We start from the raw sequence: 24,186 nt of genomic DNA on the forward strand, positions 1-24,186 counted from the left end.
TGTATGCTCGAATAAAAAAGGTTTAAGAACGCGATCTTTTTTCATATTTTTTGTCATTCGAGCCAAATACTATTTTTGCAAAAATTCGTTTACACGAGTCATTTAGCGAACTAGCCTTCTAACGATTAACAAATGTTTAACCAGCATGCTCGCATATATTTGTCCACGACTGTGTGTCATTCTGCTTATATAATTGAGATACCACCGTAGAGTAAAAGGAAGCGAGATGTTCGCGAGCTTCTAATGATCGCTCGGCGATAAAGTTCGGCAGTTTGGCATTCCGCGCGAAGAATTCCGTGTGACTCGGCGCTAATCAGTGGGACATCGGCCTGCCTTCCATCCGAATTCCTGGCAAGGTAACAACCGACTTCACTAATATAACATCGTATACACGAACGGAACACGTGCATCGTATACATATGCATGCGCGGGCATTCACAGAAGCTAGACAGGGTAGTAGCTTCCGTCGCCCGAGGGCCAGAAACAAGAGGAATTCGATTGCGGCGGCACAAAAACCGTTCGAGGTATGCGGCGACAGCGTAAATCGAGAAACAGACCGCGCACAATGAAAAACGAAAGCTAAATATGCATATCGTTCGGACGCTCACCTAATTTCCGGGCGGTAATCACGCGGGTCGATGTTAATTGGCGTGACATACCGGGGATCGTTCCCCAGCGAAGATCACACGATTAATTCCGAAATTTTCTTTTTAGAAAGCTGCGAGTCTCCGACAGAAGGCGAATTAACAATACAGATCTGAAGCAATATAAATCGGTAGACAGAAGGTATCTAATTACGCGGCCGGCTAATTAGATGAACCAGGATATCAGTCTCGCATCTTTTCCGCGAAGAAATCGTCTTTCCGCCACCGTCAGGGGTCGAGGAACAATCTCTGTATGTACTTCGTTGTACCATTGTGAACAGGTACCCACAGGTGGACTGTAATTTACATGCGACACTTGGGCGATTCAATCTCGGCGGCTGGTAATCGAGCATTGATCTTCCGATGCTCTGATTCTCGAGATACGCTTCCAATTGTTTGTTGCATATTCAGTTGAACAATCCCCGTTTAACCTCTCGACGTGTGACCTCTTTCCTGGCTACGTTGATTGGAACTTCTTTAATTAATGTTCACTTTATGTCAACCACAAGGTTGAATTCATATTTGCAATTGTTTCTCGTACAGTTCATTAAGAAATCCTTGTTGAACCATTTGTCCTAGGATTTCTTTCATAATCGCGTTCATGAAAGCTTCTTTAAACTTACATTTATTGTATGACAATTTAAACCACGTAGGATCTTTATTATTGTTGAACAATCGTTCTTGCGAAAAACACGAATTGTCTGCCTCAATATATATTTATTGATAAACTTTGTAAGCTGAAAATAATATAATCGCGCTCTTATATTTTTCAGCTGTTTTCATTGTTCTCTATTTTATCAGCTCATTCTTGTGTAAATGCATACGCTGTCTAATTATAGTATATTGTATACAGCAATTTGCTAAATCATTTCCCACAGGAACATATTCACAGTCTCAGAAACTACGAACGATGGGGTTGGACGCATAACGCTGTCACAGTTTTGAAAATTTTAGCTTATGTTTGAAAATGTAATCTTACGTATGCCAGAATTTTAAAAAGACAAGTGTAATGTATCATAAAGTCGCTATAAATTAAGTTAACACATCTTAATAATAAATTTGATCAGTAAACAATACGCATGTTAGTAAACGATAACACTGCTCGTTTCTCAAAATGAGAAACACTCAAATCCTAATACCCACTAATTAAAGAAATTTGGTGCAACGATCTAAGGGAAAAAGATTAATCAGTATCAACCGGGGCCAGACGACTAATCAAGCAGCCCGCCATGATATTCGAAGGATGCATATTTTGAAACTTGCATATGAATTGTAAATGGCTGTTCAAAAGGTTAATACGCGGCGTTCTCTCGCACTGTTGTGCGACGGTGTTGGTGGGTTCACGATGTCGCGCGACGGCCGGTGTGTGGATGTCATTCTATTGTAAACGGAGACGCACACAGAGCCGTGCGCGGTTCTATTCTCGTGCATTCCGAGCCATGCGGGCAGCTCAGGCCCGCGTTTCCTGTGTACTCAGGCCAGCCAGCTCTTTGCGCGTACGCAAACGCGAGTGCACATGAACACATGTGCGGTCTTGCTGTCGTAAAGCTAGTGTTTATTGTCGGCACCGACGCTCGGTGACGAGTACATGAGAACCTGATGTCATATTGCGCCGCGGCTTCGACAGAAATGAACTATGCAAGCTGCGCGGCCGGCCACTGCACTTCCGGTCGCGCTGCCCATTGTGTCCGTCTGCGTGTTGGCCGCGCGATAGCCGGTTTCGAGCGCGATAATTTATTATGTCATCCAGCATTTACGCCGTGGAAAAACAGCGTTGTTTCCCCGTAGTGGGCGAAAATAAGTTTAAACGAAACGAAACGAAACGCGATTCGAATTCGTTGGGGAACGTCGGATTAAAAACGTCCGGCGATCGGCTAATGGAAAGATAAGTCCAGGCTGGGTTACGTCACCGGTATCTGCCAATCGATCAACAGGTATTGACCAACAGCACATTGACGTGCCGCGCAGGTGCCACGGCGAACGTGGGTGCCGCCGACTCGTGGGTGGCTCGGAGGCATGAAATCCCGGATTTTTGCTCACCTTTCGAAAATATAAAGTTTTCGTCGAGTGAGATCGCGGCGCCCACGTTCCGCGCGAATGGCGAACAGCTGCGGAACACGGCCAATGAAAACTTGGTCCCTTTCCCGCGTAGGAAGACCGCGGGACTCGGTTATCGCGACACGTGCAACAGCCGTGGGCCAGGTCGCAAAAATTCGTGCCTTTGAAACGCTAGGAAACACTGAGAGACACTTTGCCAGCATCTGAGATCGAACATTCGCCTCTCCTTAATTAGATGGCTACATGGGCGTAGCTAGACCACAAAGTTGCCGAGAACTTGGTCGATGCTATCATTATTCAGGAAATCGCGAAGCAAAGAATTCTGCTGCCGGAGAACTTTCCTTGATCTGTTCTATAAATAGTGAATCTATTCAATAGTATCCCTTGTGATTTGAAAGTCACCTCCTGTCGACAAGAAGGAAACGGAGAGAAATTCATCGGAGAACAAGTTCTGAAAGAGAGTGGATATATTTTTTGATCGGCGAATACGCTTCAGGAAACCCAAGTATGCTATAGATGATCCTAATAGATAATTCCACTTCCGTTGGCTACTGTAAGTGTAAAGCACGGACGGTGTATTGGAATTACGTTGCATTATTATGCCGAACACGGTGCTCGTGAATGCATGATGGCGCGCGAGACAAGGTCCTGCATCTTTACCTGTCGACCCGGCCATTCTCTTCCTATCCAGGTCCTGAAAAAAAACCTGTTTCGGCCAACGTCGAGTGCATTTTTCTGTTCCCCAAAAAGGGGGAGGAAACGAGTGCGAACTTCCCACCTTTTGCACGCAAATAATGTCTCTTTCCAGCTTGAAAACAATCGAGTTATGCCGGTGCCGCTGGAGAAACCGCAGAGATAATTTCGTAACAGGATATGAGAGCCAGATTAATAAATCTTTTTGCTAATCTCGCAACCTGCGGTTTACTCCGGTGTATCTAATTTATGCTCTATAAATAAACATTGATCCTGACGCGACGTTTTACATAACTCCGTTAATATTTTCGGTGCCGAAGTAAAAATTATGTTAAAGGGTTCGTGTTCTGTGGATCGGATTAACTGTTGCATAAACTTGGAAAATTGATGTTGAAAATGAGACGTTTAAATTAATATTATTGCTAATTATAGGATCTAGAGAGGAGATAATATTAGTCTATCTACATCTCCAGAAGATTGCATCAATGCATGTTCCATAGAGTTATGATGAATTAATTAAAATAAGTTGTAGCTTAATACTAGGTAAGCCGATGGTACCATCCGCCATTTTGAGGGTCCTACGTTAACCCCTTAACTATCTGAAACCTATTATTAAGAGTTTCAATGATTATCCTATACCTAAATGGAACTTAATTACCTTCTTCTCAACGGAGAACAATCTCGGACTGTTTAAACTGCATTGTGAATGATAATTCATCGATTAAAGCAGAAAATTCCAATTGCTGTAGAAAAATTGATCCAGGAACAAACCCGGGAAAAGCGATTTTAGGAAAACTGTGAAATAACTGACTAAAGGTAATTTATCAACCAAGCATTCGACACAAATATGCAGAAAATTTCTCACCGTTCCATCATTGTTCGAGATACTATCACTGCAAATGATTCCAGCTCATAGACCTCAAAATCCTGGAGAACTTAAAAATACCTTGTCCAGACGGCAGGGACCTTACTTTTCCTGGATCGTCGGCCAGATCCGAAAGAGGAGGAGGTGGCGCCACACCGCGACCGAACGCTGGAAACACGGACAAAGTTTGGAGTCCTCGTAGCAGGGGAAAATGTCTCGCAGGTATCTGGTTTGACGAACCACGATGCGTGCGAGGTGCATGTGTGTGCGTGTCGTGTGAATTTTCACAGGTGGTGATTTTCGGTGCTGGACAAGATAGCCGAGGGATAGCCGGCGGAATCGAACGGCAGTCGAAAAGAGGAGACTGGTGAGTTCCCGAGGCGCCGTGATCGCGGGGCGTATCCCAAAATCGTGGGGGAAAAACGGCCCTGATTCGGTCAAGCAAACTTCGCGGACAGTGTGCGTCGTGTTTTCTCGCATTCCGTGAGAGAATCGCGGGTGTGCAGGGGAGCAGTGCGAGTGAGAACGCCGCTGCAACGCGAGGGTGCATCAGTTTTGCAGAGGTATCGATTCGACTGGACAGAACTAAGCCGATGCAGCTTCGCGTACGATGTCGGATCGGTTTGTGACGATTTTCGTAGGAACGACGGTAACCTGGATCTGAACGTTCCCCGCGGGACCCTTGACTGGCAAGTGAACGTTTTTCTTATCGTAGATTGTCTCAGTTCGAATCACTGCCAATGTGCAACTCGGCCGACGCTTCCTACGTACAAAAGCTAGGTTATCTGCACCTTGGAGATGAACCCAGTGACGCCGGCGGTGCTACGGGCATCGGCAGGGTCACAGGGTCGAGACCCGAGGCTCAGGTACCCGTGTCGAGGACCATCGTCGGCAGAAACGACGCTAGAGGGCCTGGCAGACCAGTTGGTGCTATCGAAAGCTTCATCGAGGGCAATTCTGAGACCAGGCAGGTTCCAGCAACAGATTACAAGCTGTACGAAAGGGAAAACATTATAGCTGCGTCAAGATTTGCCACGCCTAAGCCTGTCGAACAGATAAGCGCTCAACAGCAACAGAGTCAGAGTCGTATGACGCATCAACAGGCTCCGGTGTACGAGAACATCGATTACTATCCGCAGCAGAGCCAACCCCATCCTCCTTATTACCATCCGGTGGACTCTAGGAAAAGCCCTAAGAGCAGTCCCAGAGGATCCTTGGCCAGCGAATCTTACGAGCCTACTTTTAGAAAAGCACAACCACAAGTGCCTACCGGAAACCGGTACCAATCCGTGTCTCCTGCGAAAGAACTCCCTCCGTACGAAGCACCACCTGTTTATGAGAATATTCAGGAGGTGCACTTCCCAGAGAACGCACAAAATAAGCCAGGCCCTCAGGTTCCACCTAATTACTACCACCCTGCTACGATTAATGGTGGTGATTATGTTGTAATGACTGGGAAAGTGGGCCAAGCACAAAATCAACGTGGTATGACACAAAGTTTGTCTTATACGCAACAAAGGGGAAGTAATATACGGGGCCACAGCTACGATGGCTCGAGTTTACAGCGTTCTGTGGACTCTTCTACGTCAAGGTACTTACAAGGATCGTCTTCTTCGCTAGACCACCAAGCTGGCAGAAGTGCTTATGTCCCGCCATCTGAATTACAAACACCAACCAGGAATTTTAGTTATAGTGTCGAGCAGCAACAGCAACATTCTCCTAGAACTGGACTGCCTTACCATAGTGAATCTCCACCGATTCGTTTGCCTCCAGAACCTCATCTCTACCGTGGATCTCTGGACAGTACACTGAGCGGTCAGCACGGATTTCGAGCCACGAATCACATTGAAAGTGCACAACAGTCTCAGTACCGTCAGGACAGTCCTCAGAGTTACAAACCTTACATAGAGTCCAATACAAAAACTGCCAGTGCGAACATCTCTGGGGAAGCACAAGCCAGAAATTCTCCAGTCTATGGTGCAAGACAGGGGGAACAGTCCGCCTGTAGAAATTCCCCCTGTTATTCTCCACCGAAGGTTTTACCACCTCTTGAGAGGAGCTACTACCATCAGGAGCCTAGATCTGAATTTCCAGCCAGAAATTCACCAATTTACTCCTCCAATAGATCAACGGAACACTTAAGACTAAGTAATTTACAGAATGATAGAAACTTCATTCAGGATGTACCTGACCCATCCGACACGAAATCACCGGTGTACACTACAAATCGTGCCGAAGCATCGAGAATCATCGCGAACAATCACATTGCCAGAGGATCTCCCAAAGTGAGTCCAACCCACAACCAGGTGTCGTCGGATACGGTCACACACAACATGATCAATTCACCGAGACACGTGTCCTCGTCCTCCGCGAATAATGTCATGGGGAGTCCTCTACGTGGTCAAGTACAGGCACCGGTGACCAGTGCTACAACCACCACCACCGAGCCCGATTTAAATGTCCATGGGCCTAGGATCACTAGTCTGCCACCGGGGGTGACTAGCGGGGTGGCTGGTCCAGTTTTTCTGAACGCTGGGGTACCTGTATTACAAAGGCCGTCTGAACCAGAACTCGAAGAAAGAAAGTCAGTCAGCCCGCCGATCAAACCCACGGCTGGGAAGGGTCTGCTGCCGTACAATGTCATACCACCCAGACCTTCAGTAAGAAACCACTCTGTGAGACAAATATTATTTGTATCCTCTAACTACTACTACTACTATCTCTATCTTCCTTCGTCTTTGAACAAAGACAGCTATAGAACGCTATACTCGCGTTAATTGGGTTAAGGGAACGCGGCAGTGCTTTCGATTTGCCTTGGCAAATCGCCAATCGCCGATTCTCATTTGCATGCCGATTTCATATAACATTGCGATCGACCCTGCATCCGATCATCGCCTTATCCATGCTGAAACTATCCTAAATCCGCCTAAATTTTCTGTACTCTGCGCTCCGTTGCACCGAAAAAGATACGTTAGAATTTCACGCAAAATTAAGGAGAGGCCAGCGTTTGTTTGTCGCTTTCGAGCGATGATCTCACGAATGTCAGCCGCTATCGCTGATATTTTACATAACGGATGACCCATGTAACGATAAGATTAGCGGATATTTGAGCGAAAATGTTGCTCCCACAATCCGATAAACAGCCTCCTTAATCCGCCAGAAACTTCGTAAACCTTCGGCTTTGGCCGGCGATAAAAAAAACGCACGCTTGGATTTCAGAATATCTTACGATTCGTGACGAGTTCTTTCTCCGAACTCGCGCTGAATCACTGGCTATAGACTGTTTCCTCTTCACCGGCGCTGTATCGTTTCTGTACAATATTTTATTCATCGGCTGTTGCATGCTTCATTACAAAAGCATGTAAACCTGTATGTTCTCCATCTTCTTTCGCCAATGTTAATTGTATCTGCGATTTTGTTATGTACGCTTGCGACGACATCCCATTCCGTTCGATTGTCATTGTTAGACTGCTGATCTTCATCTCGTTAACAAAAATAAATCCTTCGCGGACGAGGATTTTTTTTCTTTTTAAATACTATGAATTTAAATTGTTCTATAAGAATTAGATACGATATCCGTCCCCATACGGTTAATAACGTTTCTCTTTTATTTTGATTAGCCAGCGAAAGAAATTTGCATAAAGATCTACAGTTCAGTCGTTATTGATGGCCAATACGGGATGTGATTTATGACTTCTAGGGACCCACCGAGGCGGAAAGGAAAATAGAAGAGCTGACGAGACAACTCGAAGAGGAAATGGAGAAGCAAGAAGAGGAGGGCGAATACTTCGGTAAGGAGTCGTCGGACAATTAATGAAGACATCCCTGGTGGTTGCTGATACGCGGTGACTTCCGGTTGCACGCGTACAAGAGAATGTTCTTCATTAGCCGGTGTTTACGTAGCCCTACGGCCGCGTGTCTGTTTTTTCACCGATTCTTCGTAATCTGTTTAAACAGATTAAAGTCCAATAACGTCGCCCCGGCCGCGTCGTTACTTCACCGGCGACGCATTCCGATCCGTAATTTGAAATGCTTCTGGGAGGAAATAAAAAGCGACGGGGTACCGTGCCAATTCCCACGGCCCAAGTTCCCGGTAGACCGGTTTTGGAAAATGGAGTCGAGTCTGAATGTGTCGCGAAACTTTTTAATGCGGCGTTTCGTTGACATTCACTCTCGGCCCATTCGTTTCCACCTACGTGTCTTCGCACCTACTTGAAGCGCTACAAGTGTGCACGTTACATGCGTTCGTTCGGTGCACTCGCGAACACCGCGTATACACGCACGTGGGTCCCTTGTGCCCCGGACACCGTAAGGTGGGTTCACATTGGACACCGTCAATGTCGATTAGATTTTGCCGCCTGTCGACGGAAGAATGGGATCATCAAGCCCGCTGCACGTGCTGAAAGTGCCTTGTATTCACGCGAAAGCCACTTAAGTGTGTCAGACTTGTTTGTCATTTAAATTGTACACAGGATTGCGCAACGACGATTTTCAATTCTAACGAAAGTATTCGATGCAAATTACTCTGCTATCTGTAGACAACGCGAAAAGCGCGAGGAGAGCATTCTCGCCTGAGGAACTCTTACTCGATTAAGGATAGCTTAGCGAGACTTCTAGGTTTTCCTATGGAGCGCATAAGAAAGGAGAGGCCTTTTCTAGAAGACGTAGGATTCCACTGTTGCACGGTCAAAAACCGAGAAAGGTGTGAGAGATATTCTGGCTCAAAGAGCGATTACCTACTAGGAATAGCTTAACGAGACTTCTAGCTTCTCCCAAAAGGTGTAACAGAAGAAAAGAGTTCCTTCGTGAAGAAAGAATGTTAGGACTTCGGTGCTTCAAGACCGGTAACACAAAAAGTGTTAGGAACATTCTGGCCCAGAGAGCCAATTGCAATTAGATATAGCTTTATGAGAGAGTTCCAGCTTTTCCCAAAGAGAGGATCACAGGTAGAGAGAGTCCCTTTAGGGAACGTAAGATTCCAGCGTTGTGTTCAGCAACGGATGCAGTCTAAATCGCTGCGTGCAGATGATACGGCCGGCCTTGGAGGCGGTAGTAGTCATCGATGCACAATTCCGCAAATACATTTTTCGCTGGAACAAAATGGTCTGGCCTGTAGCCCTTTAAAGAGTCGCGCGAGTGGGACAGGAACTTCAGCCGAGCGAGTCGGTGTCAGTCGATAAGTGGCTGGCGTTTAGGCGAGCCTAGTGTTCCTCTTGGTTTTTCTGCACGTGTTCTATTCTTCGTGTAACGTCCTGTACACGGCAAACAGCGGCAGCCACGTCGCGTTTGCCACGGTAACTAATCTCGTTATAGATAGACCAGTCCGACTCGTTGGCGGCTTCTAGTTCGAACAGGACTGGCGCGGCGAGACCAAGTCGTTAAATCGAAACTACAAGTGTCGCGGTCGACGAATGAAGTACCGGGAATTCCTTTAGAAGGGATGGCCGAGTCCGTGTTACCCATAGAGAGCTGTGAGTTCGTTTGCACTGGCTAATCGCGCCCCGTATCGCGATCCCAACGATCATCCATGGCACAGCAACGGAATGCATTGTCGAACGGTCGACGAGGGTATTTTTAAACCCCGCCGATAAACCTGTCACGATCGTACATTTGCAACCGCGATCAGCAAAGAATCCGCCTGTTGCGCAACCGGCTATTATCATTGTAATGAATCTATAATTGCCGACGAGTATCCGACTACCTTTTTTATAGGTATATGTCACACCTGCGGTGAAAAAGTCACCGGGGCCGGTCAGGCCTGCCAAGCCATGGGCAACCTATACCACACCAATTGCTTTATATGCTGTTCCTGTGGGAGAGCATTGCGCGGCAAAGCGTTCTATAACGTTCACGGGAGGGTGTATTGCGAGGAGGATTATCTGGTACGTAAGACGATCGTTGAACGATCAATGACAGAACCGTGAAGCTTATACAATGTTACGTTCGCAGTATTCCGGCTTCCAACAGACGGCCGAGAAGTGCGCTATCTGCGGACATCTGATCATGGAGATGGTAATTAAATGGGAAGCGTTAAGGGGAAGTTCTCCCGTGGATGGATCCAAAAGGAGAACTCTTCCTTGATGTGGTCCCCGATGAAATCGTAATGAAATCGAGGTCTTTACCGTAGATTTTGCAAGCGATGGGGAAGTCGTACCACCCAGGGTGCTTCAGATGCTGCGTGTGCAACGAGTGTCTCGACGGTGTTCCTTTCACGGTCGACGTAGACAATAAGATATACTGCGTGAACGACTATCACAGGATGTTCGCGCCCAAGTGCGCTTCTTGCGGGAAGGGAATCACACCTGTCGAGGTAATCAGCGTTCCCAAACGCGCGATGGAGACTTCGTAGGAACACGTCCCCTTAAATGATGTGCGACGTGCATCTTTCAGGGGACCGAGGAGACCGTCCGGGTCGTCTCGATGGACAAAGACTTCCACGTGGACTGCTACGTCTGCGAGGACTGCGGTATGCAGCTGACCGACGAGCCGGACAAACGATGCTACCCACTCGACGGCAGACTCATGTGCCGTGCGTGCCACATCCAACGCATATCCCACACGCAGCCGAGGGCACCGCAGCCAGTATCAGCTAGTTATCAATTTATGGGATAAGTTAAATGAATTCCGCGACCGTATGCATTTCACCGTACCGCGACACCAGTCCGCCGAACAACTGAAACGGAGTTTCAAGGTAACGGTTTACTTGCCTGTTGGCCCACGGTGGTTTAAATTACATAGAAACTAGAGAACACACGCATCATCTACAAGACAAATAGCTTTATCGTTCCTCCGACGAGGACTGGATCATATACCAAGACTGGCTATTTACAGAATCGAAATACTTACACTTCCCAACGGGATCACCTAGATTCTAGATTATTCAGGTCTAATCAATTTATAATCTATCGATGATCTGCCGTAATTCGTTAGCGATACGTCGCCGTGATTCGCGGCGACATTTTTTTTCCATTGACAGCTACTAATATAGGTAAGTGGTATATTTAATATATGTGGTCTTATTTATTCGTCGAAGGTACTGCACGCGGGTGCAGTGGTCTCATTTAGGATGAGCTGGTTGCGCAGGCAACTGTGATATATTAGCATAATAACAAAAATGTTGTTAAGTAACTATTCCTTTATTTAGTACATGTATATAATGTATAAGTAACCATATTATTGCGACGTGTCCATGATGATGAGGATCGAGGGTAGTACACACGGATCTCAACGATCGAGACCTAAGATTTTTGGATACGTCCGATTCTACCAAGACTTCTACCGATGGCGCAGAATGCCGTAGCTGATACATCGCGTTTTTTGCTAACAGTATTTATTGCGACAATACGTTATACACCGATCATTCGAGCGAGAACATTACGTAAATACTCTTGAGACTTTTAACGATGTTGCTCAGGAAAGGTTCACGATCGTACGAAGCTCAAAATTTTAGAATCCCCGTGGCTTCGCGGGGCTAGGTTTGGTGCATTATCGTTGAGTAAACTATATAACGCACAACTCGTGCTGCCAAAAAACTTTGCTACGTTTCACGAATATTCAATATCTTTGCGTCTAGCCTTAAGCTGCGAGTATTGTAGATAAAAAGTACAATGTTATTTAAATGTATGCACGGTATGTAAAAGAAGACGACCGTTCAATAAAGAAGAGTATACCTGTCAACGTTAAATTGATACCGTTTCGATGAGGGAATTGAAAGTAAGAGGAAAGAAGACGCAAGGCATTCGTGATCGTTTTTTATTGTAACACAGTAAAATTATACATTTACAACAGGCAATATACATCCGTTCGCACATTCTGGCTTAGCAGCGAGCCAAACCCGAAAACCTAAAGATCCAATCAAAAGTAGATTAACATCGTGATTTCATCTTTCGCTATGTTTTCGGGGGTTTCGTTTCTCCTCCTGTCTTCGACGTGGTTTCGTGCATTTTCTTATCTTCACTTGATCCTTTCGTCTGCAACACGGCAAAAATGTTATAATCGTTACAAATATTACTTGATCGAGTTATTAGAGAAAGATACATGATAGAGCATTATAGAACGGAAAAAAAAAACGTTTTATTCTGGCGATAGAATCGAAACCTACACATAGCATCGTATGCAGCCTATATCATGTATGCATGGAAAAAGAACAGGAGAAAACAAATATTTCAGATAAATATCAATATCGATAGTTTGGTAGTTCTAATCAGAATATAGAGAGGGAACCCTTCGCGAAGATAGTACCTTGGGTATAATTTGTCGTTGTTTGCCGAACGACAGTGGTTTCACATATCCTAATTTGCTCAGCCGTCCGATAGCCATTGTTGTGAGTCCTACGAACGATATATGTCATTATTATTTCGATTTTCCCCGATTCCTGTAAGTCCAACAAGTTGAATCATTGTTTTCGTTTAATTACCTACTGTCACCGTATATCTAAGGGGTGTAAATATCTTATATAGAGCATATGTTAAGGCCCAGTTGCCTGCACTGGAATTTTGCACCATGTCTAAATAGTCCCGACCAAAATGTAGGAATTCCATTATTTTAACTATATCAACACCGCTGAAACAACAGACACGTGACAGCGCAGTGCATGACGAAAGGATTATCGGCATATCTGCAATTGTATAGCGTTCGTTCATACTTTTTAATTGTTGCATAAAACAGAGCAACCCAACCAATGGAGGTGACCACATGCACTGGTATTAAGACATGCCAATAGTCCTTGGTCATCTGTTTCATCTTCGCGAATATCGACAGCTTTTGCGGCTGATATGCAGGAACATTTTTATCAGTTTGCTTAGAGCCACAATAGTGCGTGACTGGTATACTACATTTAGCGATATTACACCTATAGGGCAGTTGATTTGTGGTAATACGATTAAAAAGTGGGACAGAGTTACACGAGAAGTTTCCGTAACGCGGGTATCGTTCTGAAATTATTTAGACAACGATAATAACAATGTTTAATTGAACAAGAAGCGTGTGCCTTGTGGTGGGACTGTTGGCAACCTACCGGAAAGCTTAAATTTCCAGCGTTTCGGATCGGTGCATCGTATGAAACGCACTGATTCCAAGAAGTTTTTCGTTAGAAACGTTGGACCAAGCCCCAGGGTGCTGATCAGCCTGGTGCTACGACCAAGGATCACTTCCATTTTCAAAAACAACCGCTGATATTTCTAACCAATATCTTTCACTTTTGTGGTTATTTTTCCAGGTGCTTACTATCCTAACGACACCACGAGTAATTTACGAAACTGGACGAAAGAAATATTATATATTCTGCGGACAGGACCGATGAGAACAGATAATACTAGAAATAATATATATTCACAAAAATCTACACGTTTTCCGCATCGTTCACTGCAGAAGTTAGTTTAGGAATGAAAATGCTGTGGCTACACCTCTGCCATCTACAAGCTCGATAACTGCATGTACACATAGGTACGTACGTGCATACATAACTACAAATCAAAACACATTATTTATGTACCACCTAGAATGTTGTTCTTTCATTAAGCCAGAAACAACTATTAATAACATCATTCTCAGCTGAGAATGATTTTTCTTCCGTCTATTTGTATGTATGCAGAATTAATACTGAAATCGACGTTAATTAATGAAAAATTGATTTCAATAATCTCCAGGGTTTTAGCTATATAACAGCTATCATTGATTACAAGATTTGTTTACGAATCAGTTACATGTATTTATGAAAGATCTTCAACGCTGAGAATCTCTCCAACAATATGACATCTGTTTGAAAGTATCATAAATGATATAGAAGGGAAACTTAGAGTATGTTCTAAGAAGAGAGAAACACGTTCAAAGTATCTATGTATTCCCTAGTACATGATTTGGGGATATGCGATTCGTTTGTGTTGGTAACATTGATTTGTCGGCTCTTTGTAAGGGTCATGGCGTGATAAAGAGGTCATGATCAACCATAATTAGACGCAGTTCTCGTCCAAACGGCGAGAGGAAAAGTTTTCGTCACGATTTGTTGTGACTATATTAATGTAAAAAAAAAAATGGCGAAGCGAGTTATACTGATTCTACAGATATTTGTTATAATCGCCATTGTTGAAAATACCAGGGCATTTACAAATATATATCCGAAATTGAAGAGTTATCAGCTCCGCGACGATGCCGATGTGGGTAATCCACTTTTCTTGACGCCTTTAATTGAAAGCGGCAAAATAGACGATGCCCGGAATAAAGCCGTTGTACAGCACAAAGAAATGGACGATGTCGCCAGTTATTCTGGCTATATCACCGTTAACAAAGAATACAATTCGAACATGTTTTTCTGGTTCTTCCCGGCAGCGGTGAGTGATCGTAAAATTCAAATTCTATTCAAATTCGATCGATATGAATTTCCTTCGTAAGTTAAGAGAATATTGTATGAAAACGCAAACGAGATTTTTATGTTAATTAGCACAACCCGAAAACTGCGCCGGTGGTGTTGTGGTTGCAAGGGGGTCCAGGGGCAACATCGATGTTTGGTTTGTTTATGGAAAATGGTCCATTTTTCGTCAATGCAAACAAAACTCTTGAAAAACGCAAATACTCTTGGCACGAATCACACAATTTATTGTACATTGATAACCCAGTTGGTACTGGATACAGTTTCACTGAGGATGACAAGGGGTATGCCACTAATGAGACACATGTGGGAAGGGATGTCCATACAGTACTGGTCCAGTTCTTCACACTATTTCCAGAACTTCAAAGCAATGATTTCTATGTAACTGGTGAATCATATGCTGGGAAGTATGTACCTGCTGTGTCACATGCTATCAAAGACTACAATATCAAAGCAGAAACCAAAATAAATTTGAAGGGTTTGGCAATTGGGAATGGGTTGACTGATCCAGAGAATCAGTTAGTGTACGGAGATTATCTGTATCAATTGGGATTAATTGATTCAAATGGGAGAGATTTGTTCCATTCATACGAGGAGAAGGGAAGAAATCTAATTAAACAAAAGAAATTCATAGATGCTTTTAATCTTTTCGATACATTGCTCGATGGCGACCTCGTTGGTTATCCGTCATTATTTAAAAACTTAACTGGTTTCGATTTTTACTTCAATTATTTGCACGTGAAAGACCCTTCTGATGCTGTTGCAATGTCACAGTGGATCCAGAGAGCAGATGTAAGAAAAGCTATACACGTCGGCAATTGTACGTTCAATGTTGAAGATAAAACGGTAGAGGAACACTTGAAGGGGGATGTAATGCAATCTTTGGCTGTGCTAATTACCGATTTGACTAAGCACTTCAGAGTCTTAATATATAATGGTCAGTTGGATATAATAGTCGCGTACCCACTGACTGAAAATTATTTACGTAACCTCGAATGGTCCGGCGCCGATAAATATAAAACGGCGGAGAGAAAGTTATGGTACGTGGGTAAAGAACTAGCTGGTTACACGAAAACCGTTGACAATTTAACGGAAGTCCTGGTGCGAAATGCTGGGCACATGGTTCCTTCTGATCAGCCCTTGTGGGCTCTCGATCTCATCACTCGCTTTACACATAAGAAAAGTTTCTAAGAGGCTACACTACAGTAATTTTAGAAACACTTGTGATAACCTTTATGTAATGCCTATGAACAAGCAATAACAAGTTAACTATCAATAATGATACGTAGACTTAATGTAGTACTTAAAGTTACGTCGATTTATGTCAGCACGTATCCGGAGCCCAAACATGACATTATACTCGATTTTGTATTTGATAAATTAGCAAACGTTTATTGATAATAAAAGTGTATACATAAGCGTCTTATCATTGAGCTGTCCCCTTTAGTCGTTCATCTTAGTCACGTTAGAAATATTCGTTTATCTTTAGGGTTGTATACAATGGGGCTCTTATCGTATTTCTATTCAGTCGTGTTAATTGTCATGATCAACAAAGATCTTTTGTTCAGATATTGCTCACAGGACATTGCATGGCAATGATTAATTCTGCGTAACGTACATTAATCCAAGTATGGCAATAGATAATCGTCTACGATAGACACGTTCTTATGCCACTCGTAATGGTGAACATTCGGCACCGTAATCAAAGTGAGTTTCTTATTTATGTCTAGCGTCTTCAGACCAATTAAATCGTCTTCATAAATTGGTCTCTGGCGCATTTCTATCACTGTTAAATTGGCATCATAATATCCAAAATGGCTGCTCTGCCATGGGGTAATTACCCCGTCGTCCGGACCTCCGATCAGCACCATACGATTCAGTTTAGTGATACCTTTTCTCGACATCTGTAAATTCGTTGTATTTTTCTCGTTGTTCACGTATGGAAGGAAGTCACTGTACTTGAAATATAATTCCTGTGGTACAGAAAAGAAGGAAAACGTTCTTAATAAGTTGGAAATAATATATCGACATTTTTAAGTTCTTGCAATATTACTGCAGTATCGAATTGCATAAAATTTAAACAAATTCACTGCAGTAAGAAATTATTTCGGAACAATTCACTTTAATTTCATAGAAAATAATTTTGCTCTCTATAGTACATTGCCTACAGTATATTCTATAGTACATTATATAGTAGTACATTTTATGTATATCATCTTCAAAATAAATTACTTAAAACTATTCATTATTTTCGATTTTATGTGTGTTTAAGCTTGAAATATACGAACCTGTTCACGTGGATCATTCCAATAATTAGCAATACTAATAGTTTGGCCAATTTTCGAGTAAAACAGCTCGTAAGCAGTCTTGCAGAACAGGTTCGGGAAAAATAAGTGCAAAAACTTAGCTGTAAGTAAACATATTTGAATCATCAGTCCTACATTGTTTACGTTCAAAGATGGCGTTGCGTACTTCCGTATTCTCCTGCTTGCGGAGAGCTCAAAGAAACAAAATTCCTGACGTTGTGTTCGGGATACTTTTGCAAAATCGCCCTAGCCAACAAACCGCCCTGGCTGTACCCAATTAAATTAATTCCCTCGGGGAACGCAGCACCTATGGAAATCAGATCCATGCCAATTTCCTCCACTTGTCGCCACATGGGTTCCAAGCTACTCCATCCCGCGTACCTCGGAGTATTGTAAATTTGCGTCCCCGGATGCATCTGTAACGAACATTTCAAATCCCCTGTGGCATTAATTTTCCCGCCAATTTCAAGCAAGCGCGACATCTGAAGATATCGCGTTCGAGCGATACTCGTATAATACTCGCCTCCTTGATTCTATCGCTGATGACTTCCATACTGTCGCTTCCCGTGAGAACACCATGGATGATGATCACGGCTCGGTAACTTTGCGCAGCATTTATAAACACGGTTAAAAACAGGAGAAAGAAAGTTAGCATCCTACAACTCGACGTAGCCATTGCCATTCACTACACTACTAAACTGTATACCGCGATCGCGAACTATGAAAAGCTTTGCATGTCCGTTTAAAGCCACACTTTTAAACGACGGTCCATTCACTATGCGCTTGTTTCTGATTGGGCTACAAACAGTTACGGTTCATTGAAAATGCCGCCTGTAGTAGATCATCAAGGTCAGCACGGTGTCATCTATCGTCAAGATTAGAGACTCGTTTTACGTCGTCGGGAACATAGGAATTTCATTTGCCGACGTTGGAGCCGGCCTTGAACTGCAAGATGGGGTAGTGAGCACAGGGTTGGGGTGCATTCCCATCTGCAGGCAATTTTAAATAAGCCTAAAGTTCGTGGTTCATTTTTCTACAATTTTTTTTTTTGCGGAAGAAAATTGGAGCAGAAGATCGGTTTCTTGGAGAGTTTAATTAGCAGAGTTAATTGGCTCTTTGAAGGGATTTTGATTGATCCGCGATTGAATGCACCGCATTCACCGTAATCCTTTCAGAACTGTGTACAAGGTGGCCTGGCACGTGGCATTTCCCGCACTCGCTGCAACCATATATCACCCTGTTCCGACATCACCCCTAACTGTCACAGGAAACTCGCTCCTCATGCTTAGACGGCGGAGCGCATTGTTTCGACCAACGTCATCCTCGATTATCGCTGCTTTCCGAGCACAAGTCCTGCAGAATTTGTAACCTATTGCACCGAGCGATAGTTGGTTCCAATGTAAACTGAAACTGCGGCATCCTGTTCAGTTTAATGGCGAACAATGTTGACTTTTCGGAGGATACAGTTCTACGAGACTGCTACGGAGGGCACGTCTACGAATGCAATTCCGAGGAGTTGCCAAGTCATCGGCGTTATGAAGAAACCTGCAGCTAGGTGGTTCATCGAAGAGGACATGTTAATGGTCCTGCAGACATGCTGCAGTAACCTACATTCGCACTATTAACGCTTTTTACTTATTAAATCTGGACAGGGGGACTGTTAACCCTATCCACTCCAACGGTGACCCTGAGACACGACTAAAACTTATTATATTATGTTCGAAAATAATTTGGAATATTATTACTAGGCTGTAGTAATTACAAGATAAAAAAGGCTATATAGATATATATTTGATTCCTGAATAATTTAAACGAGTTAAGAATAACGTAACAGTGTTTTTAAATTGTTTGAATGTTTTTTTATAGTTTTATATTCGATTTACTCGTTTTTGTTATAAATTCATAAAATCCGCAGTCCACTTATCACTGTTAAAAGTGTGCATAAAATGCACTAAGTCATGTAAAATGGAAATACTGTGGGAAAAATTATTTTGGATATGGAGTTAAAATGGCTTCGAGGGTGTGAAGGATTAATCGAATATTCAGTCATTGCGCTGCACCGAGGTGCAGCTTGGAGATCTCGCTTCAAGTGGTAATTCCAAAAGCAATTATTCTGAACAAACAAATCACCCTCAATAACATTATCTAGTCTATTCCCAATGGAAAGGGCTGTTCCGAAAGCTTAGAAGTGGACTTTACCTGTCTATCTTATGCTGTAAGGTGAAATGTGATTTACACCAAAGGAAAATGATGGAACCAACAGCCGTGTACAGGTGACAAAGGTGCAAAACTGAAACCGGAAGAGAGCCGAATGTGCTCGCGTGTTTCGGATGTCGCGCGTTTGCTCTAATCGAGTCCCCAGAAGCTTTGAAACCGGCAGGGTTTCTTTCGGACCCGAAGAGAGAAAGAACTGAAGGGGAGGAAGAGGACGAGAGGAAAGACGGCCAATCCAATTCTCCGCGCTCAAACCCGACCGTCGTGATGGCGGAGGGTGGCGAAAAAACGCAGCCACGGCCAGAGCACGAGGAGAGCGTAGGTCTCGGAGCTTTTTTGCGTTTAATCAAGGATATTCGCGGTCGGCTGACTCGCTATTTTAGTCCACCAAGTGCTAACCGAGGCGCGCAACCACCAGCGACGACCATATCGCAGGAAGTGGATGAAGGAATCTTCGTCCTTTGACCTCGCAGGGACGCTCCTAGCCATCTTTCACGTTTTGCACGCTCCACGCCACCTCTACCAAACAGTGTACCTTCTAAGTTACTCAGCAACCTCCCTTTATCTTGTCCCATGGCACAGATACGATTTAATTGGAACAATCGATCAGGGAACTGGTCGAAATAATTGCGAAAGCTGCGAATATTTAGACACAATCAAGCTATCGTCACACATCTGTGACATCCACGATATTATGCTTTATATAAAGATAGTTGAGTTCATTTTGTGTACTATTTAACAGTAGAACTACCAAGTACTAAACACGACTGATATATGTTGTTTTATAATAATGACAGGATTGCATTTGCTCAAACGCAGTGCAATTTTTGTGACACGAATGTTCGGAGAATTGAACAAACTACTTAGTCGTAGCGCACGATTTAATATTTATCGATTTATACACTGAATCATTTTGAATATAGGTTGCCCCAGCGAATTCTGACATTCGAGGATCGGATGATGGAGTGAATGTATATGCATTTTAATGATATTCAATAAAATATTTTACCGATATAAGCATAAAAACTAATGCTGACAGGACCGTCAAATTAATCGTAAGACACAGAAATAAAATGTATCTTTCCTGTTAATCATTGTCTTTCATCTACTACAGATGCACATCTTTCCGTCACGCAGAATGTCCGCAGTCATTGTTTCCAACGGCTGGCGAAGTTTCGAAGAGGACACCCATCCCTGCGTCATCCATTTAGGTCCGCGCGCGAGAGCAGTAATTCAGCTTCCGGTTTTGTAAATTCAAATGTACACAATGCGCGATGAACGAACAGCGCCGGACTAATATTTGCAAAAATATGCGGGGACCGGCGTGAATTATTTCTCGCCTCTGCGCCGTAGTTCTCTCTTCTTTTTTTTTGGAGCAATGACCGAGGGAGTAGCAAGCTTCCACATGGAGAAAATTCCGCGGGCTAAAACGAGGACCCTGATCCTTCATTTTGGCGAGAGCCAAATGGTTGCTTTTCGAGCAGCCATTTTCTTCCAGAAGGAATCATAGATCCTCTTCAGTCGGGAATCGACTCGAGAGGCTGTTTAAGGCCACCCTCCGGCTCCGTAAGTATAGAGGCGGGAGAGAAGACGAAGTGGGTGGTACGGTGTCGGAGGAACGGCCGGGAGATTAGCGTTAATTACAGAGTTGAGCCGTTCTGGGGTTGGGACGGGGCGCGAGGTATTTGTCACTCGGCACTGCTCTCGACTCCCGTTCTTCGTCCTGAATATTAATAACCCCGCGCCGTCCTTCCGCACCTCCCCTCGTCGTCCTCCTCGCATCTCGTTTCGCGACATCCGATGAATTGCGTGGCAGACAACGCTACTCATTATGCTGACTGCTTGATTTCATCACCGTCACCGACAACGAAAAATTAATCGTCCCGCGATCGGGGGTGGAACAGAATCTCGCGCGGTTCCGGGGATGATGCTGACCAGGCGGGCGCTTCAAGGTTGACGTCGAATCGCGATGCGGCAAAAAATGGACAAGTGAATCGAAAAACTGAAAGACGCCGGCAAATTTTCAAAATGTCGTTACGCGATTTTCAATTTACTAAAACAATTAAATGAAGAAGTACACTGTTATGTAACTCCTGTTTTGTACAATTAAAGCATGAATCTTTTATTTTATACATATGTAAGCAGTCTACTCATGTATCTAGCAAATTGTCCTGTGTACACATTGCTGCTGTCTCGTAGAATAACCCAAAGTACGATCATATTTCAACTACTTTCTTCTAAATGATTGTGATAACTTTCTTTACAGACTCGAAGTATTTTTAGATTGATCCTAATTTGATACGGCCTAGAGAAATTATTCCCCGAATGTCCCAGCGGCCTACAAAGCCTGCTGTGAAACTGATTAAAACAGAAATTAATTTCTAAAGCTGGATATTTTTTAAAGCTTGACCAGCGGTTGAAAGGTCACAGTAACAAAGTCCAGGAACTAGCAGATCGTCGGAAATGCGGAGCGCATTTCCGGAGTGCACGCTCCGCGGGTATAGAATAAGGGATAGGATAGGATAGAATAAGGGAGACTGGGCTAAATCATGTTTATTATTTCCGTGACATTTTCGGCGTTGAGCCAGGTTATCCATATTCAAAGGTGCAGGTCTCGAGACGGCGGCGTTCAGCGAGGGTATCGTTTTCCGAAAAATTGAAGGATGGTGGGCTCCGACTCCGCCGTTACCCCCGTTTACGGCGGCCGTCGATCAATCGATATCATCCTCTCCCGTCCTTTCTGCGGTTGGTCCCTCGATGGCGGTCCCATTACCGCGCAAAACGTTCAGATATTCAAAGTCGGGGAATAGTTTATTCATGGCCGGCTCGGAGAACTTAGAAAGATATTGGAAGCGGCCCAGGAGAGGGTGAAAAATAGAAAAAGAAACGGGAGAAGCTGGAGAAACCGGGATCGAGGGAGACAGAGAGCGAGAAAGAAGGATCGAGAGGAAGAGAGAGAGAGAGAGAGCGAGAGAGAGGGAGGAGGGACGAAGGAGGAGAGAGAGGAAGCGATATTGGTCGGACGGAAGTGTCCCCTCGGGGAAACGAGAAAACGGGAGGAGCGTCGTCTCTCCCCCGATCCGATAAAGCGAAAGAGGGACCCCCTTGTGGCCCGGCCACCACTCCTACGCGTTGACCCACGTGACAGCGAGCCCGCCAATAAAATTCAAATAAACTCCGCCGTGCATACTAAATTATCACATCTTCCATTACCCGACCGCGAGCCCATCCCCGAACGACCCTCCCGCCGGTCCCGAGGAGACGTTTCCCGCAGTCCTCGTGTCGAAATTCCAATAATTTTGACTTCTGCTCGTGACAACCGCGCCGCCGACCACCTTCCAGAGTTTCGTAACAAACCGCGACGAGGGAAATACTTTAATGCTGCCGCGGATGCTTATCGCCTTCCCGAGATATCCCGTTTAATTGATCGCCGGCAGATCAGCTGGCTAATCTGTTTTGTCTGGGAAAGAAGAACGCCGGACTTAACGACGAAACGTCGCCGGGTCGTTGAATCGTCTCGAGGACGGTCGGAAAGGGTGAACCACCCTTCCGATCGTTGGATCGTCCATGTATCGGGAACTCTTGTTGCGTCCCGCCGTTATTAATCCGCCGGTGGATCCTCGGGAATGACTCGCCCGTGAGGGTCCGGTCGCGCTGATGAAGGGACGAAGAGGTCAGGTGGCCTTTCCCAGGAACGCCCCAGATTTCAACATTACTCAAACAGGATCAACCTGCCAGGATAGAGGCCATTGTTCGCACCCGAGTTTCCTTCCGCTCCGACGGTACACCTTGGCCATTCGGGAACGCGGCATATTTTCACGAACGCGTCAAATGTCCCGTAAGGTTCCGCCTATGGGGGTGGATGGGAAACTATACCATCACGTCCCGACCGCATCGACCAACATCGACCGTCGAATTAATTCCTTACCGGATTTCCCCGGATCTTTGACTGCGCGTTGATCCGCGCCTCTGTTCGCAAATATTTTATTGGTTCACTTCATTTTTTACCGTTCTACGAAGCGGAGCGACGATATTATTAGCCAAATTGTCGGATGGTATTATTATGCTAACGAAATCTGTTGAACACAGAGTGTACGCATTAATGGAGCTGTAAAATATAGAATTCGCGTATTTGGCAGAAAAAGAGACATGAAAACAAATTGGATAGGGTTAGAATTTGATTAGCTGGATAGAATTAATGATCAGAAACTTAACACTAGATTTACGGAATCCGTCAAAATGACGGGTCACTAATTTTTTAATTTACGATTATTCATATCGTAAAGATACATTTACGAGTTATTTATTCAATTTATGTTACTTACGACAAATGTTACAATAACCCTTCTTAAAAATCAGAATAAATGTCTTATCGTTACTTTTATAAACTGACGTAAAACAGCTGTTTTTTGTGCTCCGTAAATCTAGTGTTAAACGTCTTAAGGTCTTAATGTGTCTTAAAGTGTTTTCTTCGCATCCACAGATTTGTGGACTGGAGTAAATGTAAACACAAATCTATTAACATAGATATCTTGCTGGCAAAGAACTTTTTAACCATGGCACCTGCGAAATAAATATTAGAACCACGAATTAAAATTGAATAGTACAGAAATCTCTTTTCATTTTCAGGTTACAGTTGTCAGGCACTGCAGCCAGCCCACAATGTGAACGAGAATCAAGCCAGGAGAATAGCAAACGCTTCAGGTTAGTATTTAGGCACCGCAGTTTCCCATCGCGCAATGTTTTAATCCGTTAGATTTTTTCGAGCGAGTTTAAGCGCGTTAAGGTGCAGGAGAATTATCCAAACGAAGTTGCCGTCGTGTAAAACAATTAGTAGCTCAGCCGTGCCCCCGCTCCCTCCATCAGCTTGTCTACGCCCCGACTATTAGTATAATCGCTGGAGGCTACGACCCCTAGCCACCCCCGGGCGGTTCACTTTAATTCTTAGCAAGTTAGAGTCGCCCCTCCGCCCCTTCGACCCTCGGCTCTTTGTTAAGCGTACCGAGTGCTCGTCGATTCCACGTCTATCTATATTTCGCC

The 24,186-nt window shown here is 44.2% G+C and overlaps 4 protein-coding genes across 6 annotated transcripts; 2 read left to right on the forward strand and 2 right to left on the reverse strand.

Annotated features, from left to right (window-relative positions):
• Positions 1-4,436: 4,436 nt before the first annotated feature.
• On the forward strand, positions 4,437-11,937 carry jub (LIM domain-containing protein jub). 2 transcript variants are annotated; one of them, XM_033477597.2, is made up of 6 exons: positions 4,437-6,935; positions 7,961-8,051; positions 9,973-10,142; positions 10,210-10,272; positions 10,388-10,570; positions 10,651-11,937. In XM_033477597.2, the coding sequence occupies exons 1-6, from the start codon at positions 5,001-5,003 to the stop codon at positions 10,870-10,872; spliced, it is 2,664 nt and encodes an 887-aa protein (XP_033333488.1). In that variant the 5' UTR covers positions 4,437-5,000; the 3' UTR covers positions 10,873-11,937. The 2 variants fall into 2 exon arrangements, with proteins under 2 accessions (XP_033333488.1, XP_033333499.1); XM_033477608.2 differs by having other exon boundaries at positions 4,438-6,920.
• A 61-nt stretch (positions 11,938-11,998) lies between these two features.
• LOC117224594 (protein FAM210A) lies at positions 11,999-13,706 on the reverse strand. Of its 2 annotated transcripts, XM_033477653.2 has the most exons (6): positions 13,277-13,706; positions 12,905-13,193; positions 12,677-12,822; positions 12,502-12,590; positions 12,362-12,380; positions 11,999-12,230 (listed from the first exon to the last, which is right to left on the reverse strand). In XM_033477653.2, the coding sequence occupies exons 1-6, from the start codon at positions 13,413-13,415 to the stop codon at positions 12,214-12,216; spliced, it is 699 nt and encodes a 232-aa protein (XP_033333544.2). In that variant the 5' UTR covers positions 13,416-13,706; the 3' UTR covers positions 11,999-12,213. The 2 variants fall into 2 exon arrangements, with proteins under 2 accessions (XP_033333544.2, XP_033333533.2); XM_033477642.2 differs by lacking the exon at positions 12,362-12,380 and having other exon boundaries at positions 13,277-13,700.
• A 377-nt stretch (positions 13,707-14,083) lies between these two features.
• LOC117224577 (venom serine carboxypeptidase) lies at positions 14,084-16,044 on the forward strand. Its single transcript, XM_033477619.2, has 2 exons — positions 14,084-14,588; positions 14,699-16,044. The coding sequence occupies exons 1-2, from the start codon at positions 14,292-14,294 to the stop codon at positions 15,815-15,817; spliced, it is 1,416 nt and encodes a 471-aa protein (XP_033333510.2). The 5' UTR covers positions 14,084-14,291; the 3' UTR covers positions 15,818-16,044.
• On the reverse strand, positions 15,254-17,684 carry Ppt2 (palmitoyl-protein thioesterase 2). Its single transcript, XM_033477631.2, has 4 exons — positions 17,456-17,684; positions 17,099-17,348; positions 16,915-17,033; positions 15,254-16,599 (listed from the first exon to the last, which is right to left on the reverse strand). Exons 1-4 carry the CDS (start codon positions 17,612-17,614, stop codon positions 16,246-16,248), a joined length of 882 nt encoding a protein of 293 aa, XP_033333522.1. The 5' UTR covers positions 17,615-17,684; the 3' UTR covers positions 15,254-16,245.
• Between the last annotated feature and the right edge of the window lie 6,502 nt (positions 17,685-24,186).

The sequence above is a fragment of the Megalopta genalis genome, chromosome 4, assembly GCF_051020955.1.
Source record: "Megalopta genalis isolate 19385.01 chromosome 4, iyMegGena1_principal, whole genome shotgun sequence".
Taxonomy (NCBI): Eukaryota; Metazoa; Arthropoda; class Insecta; order Hymenoptera; family Halictidae; genus Megalopta; species Megalopta genalis.